Here is an 11,150-nt window from a genome sequence, read left to right as displayed (position 1 = left end):
ATCTCGATTCGTTTTGCCTGTTACAAACAACCGTTATGTGAACAAAGATATAATACCCTTGTGCACAAGTGCGCTCGGGTATAATAAAAAATAAACATACACTTGTGATCAGCTAATTAAGTGGTCAACATTTTTAACAATTTTGGTTATTTTTCTTTTGTTTACTTAATGTTTATTATTTTTCCATAAAAGTCTAGCTCATTGTTTAACAAACACCATATAAATCCACATTTCAAACCATGTGCAAAAAGTTTCAGCTAAACTTTTTTTGAATATACAATTTAATAGCCCATTAAATTCTAGGGTAATAATGTGGAAGTTTTAAGTTGCTCAGAAACCGCGTTGATTTTAAATAATTTTTTTTAACAGTGCGATCATTTCTATTCGTAATAGAGATGCCAGATTGAAAATAAAGAAGGGGTCGCCGAAAAATAGATCGTTCTCTCAAGATCGATTCTTATTATTTGGTACATCGAACACCCTAGTTCTAATATAGTAACTTGCCGTCAACGCCCGCGTGAATGTTTCGCTTGGGTTCCACTTCTTTTTCTCACAGCCGAGATCGATTAACCGATCGATTTAGTCGATTTAAAAACGTCATCTCTAAATCGTATTCCTCAATGTAAATTTTTAACTAAGTGGCAGCCCTCGAACAATTCTTACTTCTATATGTATGTAATTTATATATATTTAAATTTTTCCAAAAACATGTATGCATAGTAATATGATATTTCAAACAATGCATTTTTAATTAGGCGGCAACCCTTTAAAAAAACCAAAGCAGGTCTGTAGGTCAATATTTTTCATCTGAAATTTCATTTGGAGACTCGACAGAACGGTGTAAATCTGATGATCTCCCCAAAAAAAAAAATTAATTAGGCGGCAACACTTTTCAAAAAAAAATAAGACGTTCTTTCTTGCAGATCTTTTTAAATTCCATCTTTGGCATCTTTTTTTAAATTCCACGAACGGTGTAAGTCTTATGATTTTAGAAGAAGGTGGCAATCCTATTCAAAAAACTGACCCTTGTTGCACATCTACAGGCCCAGCCCTTTCATTTGGTACCGCTTTTGTTTTAATACAACGAACGGTGTAAGTCTTATGATTTTAGAAGCAGGTGGCAACTCTATTCAAAAAACTGAAACCTTCTTGCACATCTACAGGCCCAGCCCTTTCATTTGTCATCTCTTTTGTTTTAATACAACGAACGGTGCAGATTTTATAATTTAAAAAAGGTGGCAACCCTATACAAAGGAGTCCTACCTTGTGGTATATCTAGAGGCTAAGCCCTTTAATTCGGCACCTCAGTTTTGCAAATCGAGTAATCGGTGCAGATCTGATGTCGTTAACAAAAAATGCCTTCATGTATTGTATGTATGTACATATGTATATGTATACATATAGATTGGAACTAACTCCGGTATTTGGGTATTAGGGGTTATTAAAATCCATGTAGGAGCTTCAAAACTATCACATTCGAATATACACAACTCTGGAATACTTGATTTTTAACTTTGACTTTTATTTCTGCCTGAAAAAATAAAAGTCAAGAATTACCGATTATTTTCTGCTCAAAAAGATAAAAGGCAAATTTTAACTTTTATTTTTGCCTTAAAAAAATAAAAAGCAGAAATAATCGGTATTATTTGCTCAAAATGATAAAAATCATATTTTTAAAAGTCATGGAGGAATCAGAATCTACAATGAGAGACGAGTCTAATGGTACCTTTGAAAAAGCTATAGCATAATTTTATCACTATGCCTTTTTGATATCAAAAATTTTAAAATAACTTTTATTTTCAGTCTCTGGTTTTCGTTGATAAAACTGGTTTTCGACCTAAAACTTGTGTTTTCTTCCATGTAAAATCTGTCAAACGAAAACCAGTTTTCGTTGAAAACTACTAGAAACTCATGTTCCACTCAGTCCAATCGGTGTCTTCACTAGTTTTTTTCGATTATTTATCGAAGTGGAAGTCATATTTTATCATCTTTAATACGCCATTTCGGATTTATTGGCCCGTAGTCATAGTCAAAATAAAGTCGACTTTAAAGTTAGTTGCAGCTTTTTGACATAATTTTCAATGGGATATCTGTCAAAAAAGCTGCAACTAACTTTAAAGTCGACTTTATTTTGACTATGACTACGGGCCATTGTTAATTGGTTGGCCCAACGAACGTAAATCTATAAGGAGAGACAACACGTTATAATTGTAACGAGTGGGAACATCAGGAGCGTGCTTTCTCTTTTACCCTCCTGATGTTCACACTCGCTACAATTATAACGTGTTGTCTGCTCTTAAGGCCGGTCCACATAGAACTTTCGCGTTGGCTTTGGCGTTGGCGTTGGTTTGACAGAACGCACGTTAAAAGTATGCTTGCTACAATGAACGCTTGGCAGCGAATCCTTGGGCCACTAAATTAACATATTAACGACAGATAAATTAATATTTCATATCAATAATTGCATTAAAAACGATATTTCTTGCCCGCACTTGATTAAAAAGGAAAAATATTTCACATAATTTTATTTATTCGCAACAGCTGACGAGCGACGCACGCGAAAAGTTGAGAGTTGGCCATCTTTTTGCTTTGTGTTGGCGTGAGCGTTGTCGAATTTTGGCTATGTGGACGGCTGCATTTGAATTCATGTATTCATAGTCAGCTGTTGAAGCGACGCCAACGCCAACGCAACGCCAAAGTTCTATGTGGACGGGCCTTTATAGATTTACGTTCTTTGGTTGGCCTAAAAGTGTGTTTGCATTGTTCAACTTTGCGTTCAACTCAGCGCAGGGTTGCACGAAAAAAAGTTGAATGGCTAAAAATATCAAAATATGAGAAAATATCAAAATATTCGCCATAAAAAGGTGTTTGCATTGTTCAACTTTGCATTCAACTTTTGGTTGAATGGCCTTTCAACTAATCGCTTTCAACAAAGTAGGTCGCCAGCCAACATTTAGCCATTCAACTTTTTTTTCGTGCAACCCTGCGTTGAGTTGAACGCAATTGTTGAACGCAAAGTTGAATAATGCAAACACTGCTTAAGAATGAAAGGAAGAGGTTGTAAATGAAAATAAATAGAAGGAAAAGTATTTTGGTTCTGTTTTTGTGTAGCAAAACTGTAATAAAAAGATGTAAGAAATGTCAACGAAAACGCTAACAGCCGATGTGAACAGCCTTCAGCCCACAATCCGAAAACCCGTTTTCAAAGTGTTTTCGTTGTCGGTCAGAACATAGTATAACCGAATATTTGTTTCTGTATATATTCATTTGTCGGTGCTGTCAATTAAAATTTCCTCACTTAATTAGGAAACTAAACAACCAGAGTTGATCACAAATTGATCCAGGTTTCTATCAGCATCACATCGATGTTAAATTTGCGTAACTTTTCTCTATCCAAATAATGTAAAATAATAAATGAAATCTCGATCGGCGATCACTGCAACGCACTGTATACAAGAAAAGGAATGTTGCCACTTCTTCTCATAAAACCATGTTCGAATCGAGGAAATTTTGGAAGATCACAGGGTTGCTTTTAGCATTTAGATTCTTAATGCAAAAATTGAGTTGCATTTAGATGACGAATTTTGTATGGATAAATGTACGTTTAGAGTGGCATTTAGAGCTAAATGCGCCAAATGTGCTTTTACGTGTAAGCAAAAACAGCCCATAAGAATTCATGCGTTCTGCCGCATAAACGTAGTGACAGTAAAGGAAAAATGGCCGATGCCAAATTTGCCGTGGTATCGGGATTCCATAGGGCCCTGTCACACGGTCAGTAATTATCACGATATTTGGATCGCGATCCATATTGATGGATTGATGGATCGCGCACGAATGCTACATGTTCAATATTTATCGCGTCAGTATTTGCACAATTTTTGTGCTGAACGCTTCTGACTGAAGAAAATATTTTGATTTTGTACGTATAAATTACAGATAATGCATTCCACATTTATTTTAAAATTTCCAATGTTAGTTACAATTTTTTCAATTTGTTTTGAAAGGGTTTAAGCATCGGGACGCGAAGGCAGAGCGACAGCCGGTTCTACGTACCGGAATGACTCGGGTTTTACCCGACCAAGGGCTGTTGTTTCGGCGATCCAACCCCGTTTAAGTCGGCCAAATCCATCAAACGTTGCTCGATTCTAGGGCTACATCTTCTCCGTACCCTTCTGCTAAGGGCTGGTATAGAGTCAAACCCAGGGCCAGAAATCAACACCTGCTGCGTATGCCAAAGACGACTGCATACAAGCTCCACCTTGGTCAAGTGCAATGCCTGTGACGGGTGGAGTCACCTCCGTAACTGCTCGGGCCTACGTACGCACCGGCAATGGACAACGTCGTTCGTGGCCCCAGCTGTGCAAACCGGACCGCCTCCACGGCATACCACCACCCGCCTGGGCAGCATACAATCAACACACCCACACCCCAACACAACACAACAATAGACACACAAACAAACACAACAGCACCCACACACGGCCGCCGGCAACTCCTAGTCCCTCCGACAATCTGCTCTGTTTATCAGTCCAGAATATACCGTAACGTGACATCAGTCAAGTGCAACTCTTGCCTCGGCTGGTGCCACTTTAGGGCGTGCTCAGGACTTCGCAACTCGCGAGATTAAACGAGTGACTATGTGGGCCCCTGCTGTGCTGTCCCGTCGCATCCCTCCCCCGCGGCGGCACCAACCACCAGCACAAGGCAGCACCCCCTTTTGCAGCACGTACAGCAGGGGGCCGGGCGGAAGAGAAATTTGAATTATAAGTGAAAAATCAGTTTAAATTGTGTTAATTTGCAATTTGTGAGTGATTTTTGAGTTGAAGACTGCGTAAAAGCTAATACAATGAAGTGATGTGTGTTAAATTGCGACAGCCGTCAAGATGCAAGAAGCGTAGATGCAAGTGTAGCGCTGGGACGAATCGCTGCATTATGTGTACATAGGGCACGGCAAAGCCGTTCCCGAAATGTTTCTCTATTATTATATTACCAGCATTTCCTCACAATGATTCTGTTTCTGCTCCACGCAGCCTCTATTAGCAAGTTAACTAATCAATCCCGCAAAGATGCTGCTGCAGTTTTCTGCAGCAGCCTTAATTGCAAAGCAATGGAGTGTACTAAAACGTTTGCTGAAGCAGCCTCAATTGCAAAGCAATGGAGTGCACTAAAATGTTCACTGTTCTCTAATAGATTAGGTGAAAAATGCAATATTTTCGCATTTAGCAAAATTAAAACGCGTTTTTCGCTGTAAAGTGAACTGCTTTGGCAGTTTCAACTCGTTCTTCTTTTCGCTTTATTCTTTGTTTACTTGTGGTACACAAATGTCAACGCCCAGGACGGCGCAATCTTGTATTCTATCATTCTTGAGTAGTGCCATATATGTAATAATTATGAACCAAAAATACAAGATCACGTAAGAACACGACGTTGTATTTGTAACTGGGTTTGAGAAAAAAATTGCGAAAGCGGGTTCGTCAGCTGAGCGTTTGTTTACATCACAAGCACCACTATTTTACACTTTTATTCAAGTAAAGAAGAGTAAATTCAACATGACAACACATTTTAAAGCATTTTGTTGGATCATTTTACCTAAATTGTGCGTTTAAAATGGGCTGACAATAATTTTGGCTAATTTTGGTTTTCGTTGTTTTCTTTGCTTTGTTTACTTTTCGCTCGTTTTCCACTGAAACAAGATGGCGTAGAACCCGCTCAAAAAATCGACTTTTTTCACGCTCTTGTTCTTACGCGATCTTGGCGATTTCAGAAATTTTCCCTTCAATTCGCCTTTTGGAATACGAAAGTGTCTTTCGAACGTCACTTTACATTCAAGGTGCCGCTGTTTATGTAACTGCTTTCTGAAATTTCCCAATTTGATAGTCTTTTGAAATATACTGCTTTGCCACGTCTGACATGTTCATAAGACAGCAATGAAACCTCCGCTATTTCCATGCTTAAAAAAAATGACGCTTGCCATGAACCAACTAAACAGATCACCCAGCACGGCAACCGTGTATTTGTAATTGTATCTAAGAAAAAAAAAAATAATAGTTAATAACGGCATTTTTTAATCGGTTGTTTCATGCACACACAAGGTTTCATTCCGTTTCATTCCCATGGCGGCGAAAAAAATTTGGGCACTGGAAAAAAATTATTTTTCTCGCACACCGTCCTGGGTGATCTTTATTCGTTCGTTCATGAAATAATGCTATAATAATGTTCACTTTGAACCAATACGTGAAAATGTCAAAAGCGCTAGGAAAGAGAAGACGTATCAATGGGCTATTTCACATTAGAATGACAGAACAATTATTCTCACGGTTTCACACTGGATGAAAACTAGCAGAACAAAATGTGCATACGTACAGGACGTTTGCATGTGTTTGTAACTTTTGTGCTTGAAAGTTGCGTAGCGGCATGTTCGTAGTTGCGCATGTGTTAGTGCGCTGTGGCAGAACTGTCACTTTAATGCGGGGTAGAAGCTGGAACAACTTTTTGAGAAACTTTACCTTGCCGCACTGCCACCCCTGCCAATTGGTGAAAAATCTGGTGAAACCGTGGGTTATTTTTCAAAATACATTGCTAACCTAATATAAATAGTTAGTAATAAATATTATGAATAAAAATTACAATTAACATTAATAATAAAAATATTTTTACATACATATGTGGTTGCTTAATTGCTTATTATTACTACTACTCCTTTGCATTTAGCTGTTTTCAAAAGTTGCAACATTTTAATAAAAAGTTAAGCGATTTTATCAGTATTATAATCAAAAGAAAGGTAATCGATTTACCTTTCTTTTAATATATATTGACAGTTGAAAATCATTTGTACTGGTTCACAAAGATTCAGTTTTGTTAGAACTTTGCAAAATGTGACCACTTTTTCACTTCTTACATATAATGTTTTCAAAAGTTGCAAAATTTCTATAAAATAGTTAACCGATTTTAACAATATTGTAATCAAAAGAAAGGTAATCGATTTACCTATGTTTTAATAGATATGGACAGTTACAAATCATTTGTGATGGTGCACAAAAATTCAGTTTCATTACAACTTTGCAAAATTTTACCACTTTTTCACTGCTTATATATAGCTGGTTACAAAAGTTGCAAAGTTTTTATGAAAACGTAAAGCGATTTTACCAATATTATAATCAAAAGAAAAGTAATCGATTTACATTTATTTTAATATATATTAACAGTGGAAAATCATTTGTAATGGTGCACAAAAATTCAGTTTCGTTACAACTTTGCAAAATTTTACCACTTTTTCACTGCTTATATATAGCTGTTTACAAAAGTTGCAAGGTTTTTATGAAAACGTAAAACGATTTTAACGGTGTTATAATCAAAAGAAAGGTAATCGGTTTACCTTTCTTTTGATATATATTAAGAGTTGCAAATCATTTATGGTGGTTCAGAAAAATTAAGTTTTCTTACAACTTTGCAAAATTTGACAAGTTGGACCTACACTTTGAAGGTGCTCCTGGCGTTGAAGGTGCTGAGGGCGGAAGGTACCCATGGTGCTCCTCGCGATGAAGGAGCTGAGCATAGAAGGTACTGGTGGTACTCCTGGCGATGAAGAAGCTGAGGGCAGAAGGTTTTAATGGTGCTCCTGGCGATGGAAGATGCAAGCGTTGAAGGTGCTGATGGTGAATCCCAAACCTGTAAACAAACAAAAATATCAATTCAAATTTATAAACAAATAAAAAGTCTCAATACATACCTTAAGAATGTGACTAAGTCGCTGCTGTTTTGCAATCTAAAAGAAGAAATTACATTATAATTAAATAAAGTTTTTAAATACGTATCCTTACCTTCAAAATTTTCGCAAAGTGACATTTCTTCACAGTATGTATACTGCCATCAAAACTCCGATGATTCTAACTTGCTCGCTCTAACGCATAGAATTCTTATTAGAGTACGTATTCTTATCGGATATGTAGCTCTAACAAAGGGAAACTTTTTTGACAGTTCGAACAAAAAATTTGTAAGTGTGTATGAGATGACTAAAAAGTTGTGAATGTGTTTGTAAATCGTTTGATTTTCAGGGGAAAGTGGTGAGCCGTGGCTGGCAGGGACCCTTGCTAAACAACCAGAGTTGTTCTGGTGCTAGAAATGTACCAGTGTGAAACCTACCAATGAAACGATAGTGGCGATAGTCCTAAAACTATCGATAGTTAATTCAAGTGGTCAGACTATCGGTAGTATCGTCGATAGTTTGATAGCCCTTGCATATAGTCTTAAATATGGCTCCTCCGGCCGCACGTCAGCGATATAATGCAAATAAATCGGACAATGGAGTCGGTCTCACCAAGAAGCCACCTAGGAAGCTTGATAGCCAAAAAAAGGATTGCAAGAAGAGGTTCAAATTGTTTTCAGAGGTTAAACGTTTTTCAAAATTTATCATTCATAGTTCGAATGGAACGAAAATATCTTATACTGCGGCAAAAAATACAAAATCAACAATTGTCCCAAGCGTAGAAACAGCATTTAAGACATTTGTTAGTGCACGGTTATGCAGTGCTATATGGGCATATATATCTGATTGCGACGAAACTTTCAACTATTGGGAGCCACTTCATTATATCATTAATGGACACGGTATGCAAACTTGGGAATATAGCCCACAATTTGCACTTCGATCGTATACATATCTCTTATTACAAGGGGTGCCCGGATGGATATACCAAAAGCTTTTCAATCCAAGCCCTTTTTTAATATTTTACATGATACGATGTATTTTAGGATTTGGGTGTGCAGTTATGGAACGTTTTATGTATAAGTAAGCATAATTTTTTTTTTAAGTATTTTCTTTAATTTCTGAATATTATAGGTCAATCTGCCAAGAGTTTGGAATACATATAGGACGACTGTGGTTAATTTTTCAACTATTTAGTGTAGGCATGTTTGTATCAAGCACCGCTTTATTACCGTCTTCTTTCTCAATGTACTTTGGATGTGCTGCCATAGCTGCATGGTGGCAACTGAAGTACAGCCTAGCGATATTTTTTGTAGCTATTTCAGCCATCCTTGGCTGGCCATTTGCAGGATTATTGGGAGTTCCAGTCGCTTTGGATATGCTATTACATAAAAGAATGTGGAAAACGTTTATAACGTGGGCGTCTATTTCTGCAATAACAATTGGTTTACCGATGGTTGCAATCGACAGCACCTATTTCGGCAAATTAGTGATCGCACCTTTGAATCTAGTAATATATAACGTTTTTACTAGTCATGGACCGAATATATTTGGCACCGAACCATTGAAGTATTACTTATTTAATGGGTTTTTGAACTTTAATGTCATTTGGGTGAGTTAATTTCTGTTAAATAAAATTTAGTTTACTTATAACCTTTATATTTTAGCTGCTTTCTCTAATTACACCGGTTATGTTGGTGATTGATCACTTTCTAGTGCCTGCGAAATCCAAATCAACGCTTAATTTTCCACGATATTTATCATTAGCGCCTCTTTACCTCTGGCTGTTAGTTTTCTTTCCACAACCCCACAAGGAGGAACGCTTTCTTTTCCCCATTTATCCGCTAATATCACTGTGTGGAGCTATCACTGTCGATGTAATTCAACGCATTTTTTTTAGACTGAAGTCTGTGGTTAACAGTAAAACTATGGCAGGCTCCCACTATTTGGATCACACTATGTTCATAGCCGTTTTCGTTATGCTTGTAAGCACACTGTTGGGTTTGTCAAGAGTATTCTCTCTTTACCGAAACTATCACGCCCCTATGGATGTCTTCATGGAACTGAACCAATTTAAAGCGTCGCAACAATATAAGGACGATCGAATATATAACGTATGTATTGGGAAAGATTGGTATCGTTATCCTGGTAGTTTTTTTTTTGCCTACAAATAATTTTCGTTTACGCTTTTTGAAATCAGAGTTTCGAGGCATGCTACCTTTTTATTATGCCGATGGAGAAAATGCTACTCAAGTAGTGCATCCATATTTCAATGATATAAACCAAGAAAATGAAAGCGCTTATTTTGTTTACAATGACTGTGATTTTTTGATATATTTCGATGAAGGCAAATATACAGACCTAGAACCCAATTACACCAAATTCACCAAAGATTGGATCCCGTCGAAAACTTTGCCATTTCTCATCCCACATAAATCACATAAGCTCTTTAGAGCTTTCTATATACCATTTCTAACTGATAATTATACTTCATACGGAAGTTTTTATTTATTAAAGCGGAAAATAAAATTAAGTTAAAATAAAATTATAGTTTAAAAAACTAAAACCTCGCTATTAAAATTTCCATTCGTACTGTCATCAGGTTACTTTAAGAATGTAAGTTTAAAGTAATTCCCATTCGTACTGTCATCAGGTATGTAACTTGAGAATGGAAATCGCTGCTTCTTTTTGGTCAGTGATTTCCAAAGTGGTCCAGGTGTCCAGGTGTCCACGGGAGACTCGACGGGGGTCTACGTTGGCGTGAAAAAAACATTTGGGACCATGAGTTGTAAGTGGGCGTCCACGAAAATTTATATGGTTTCGACAGTAAAGAACCAAAAAGGTTGCTTGATAGCCTCTTTATTTAACTTGATTTTTTTTCTGAGTGGTGTATAGTGCTCTTGACGCACTGCTGAACTTATCATGACTTTGTGTTATCTTACGTGGGGAAGCCTTAAAGGCCACCTGCAGACTAAAAAGAACCGGATGTTGGTATAAAACTGAGATTCAATACTGTTGAGTTCCCTGAGACTGAATGCTAGTTTAATTCCATCAATGAGGCCGGACTCGCACATTGTCGAATCTTCGCTGATGGCCCCAAAACTACTCTGGGTTGTTGTTGTTGTTGTTGTAGCGGCTACTGAGCCCCGTTCGGGACGGTTCATCCATCATCGTTGTCGTCTATTTCAGCTAAGGGGAGGCCCAGGAAGTGTGCGACTTCCACAGGGGCTGTCCATAGGGACAGGTGCGTTAGCTGAGTGGGATTCACGGGGCATGTGAAGAGGTGCCGGGAGTCATGTGGCGACTCTCCACATGCCGGGCATTGGTTGGGCACATCCTCGTTGATTCTACTCAGGTAGCTGTTGAGCCTGCTGCAATAGCCAGAGCGAAGTTGGGCTATTGTTGGTCGGGTCTCCCGAGGCAGACAAAGTTCTGTCCCGTCCAC

The 11,150-nt window shown here is 37.7% G+C and overlaps 1 protein-coding gene across 1 annotated transcript; it reads left to right on the top strand.

Moving 5' to 3' along the window:
- The first annotated feature begins 8,105 nt into the window (after positions 1 to 8,105).
- Positions 8,106 to 10,271, top strand: LOC118754419 (alpha-1,2-mannosyltransferase ALG9-like). Its single transcript, XM_036489293.1, is given in 5 exon segments — positions 8,106 to 8,368; positions 8,420 to 8,788; positions 8,840 to 9,317; positions 9,373 to 9,867; positions 9,869 to 10,271. Coding segments are annotated over 5 exon segments (1,833 nt in total). The 5' UTR covers positions 8,106 to 8,252; the 3' UTR covers positions 10,244 to 10,271.
- Positions 10,272 to 11,150: the final 879 nt, after the last annotated feature.

This window comes from Rhagoletis pomonella, unplaced genomic scaffold, assembly GCF_013731165.1.
Source record: "Rhagoletis pomonella isolate Grant_MI unplaced genomic scaffold, Rhpom_1.0 Rhpom_scaffold_03861, whole genome shotgun sequence".
Classification (NCBI taxonomy): Eukaryota; Metazoa; Arthropoda; class Insecta; order Diptera; family Tephritidae; genus Rhagoletis; species Rhagoletis pomonella.
The sequence above is the reverse complement of the archived record's forward strand: the minus strand, read 5'-3'. Positions and strand labels throughout refer to the sequence as shown.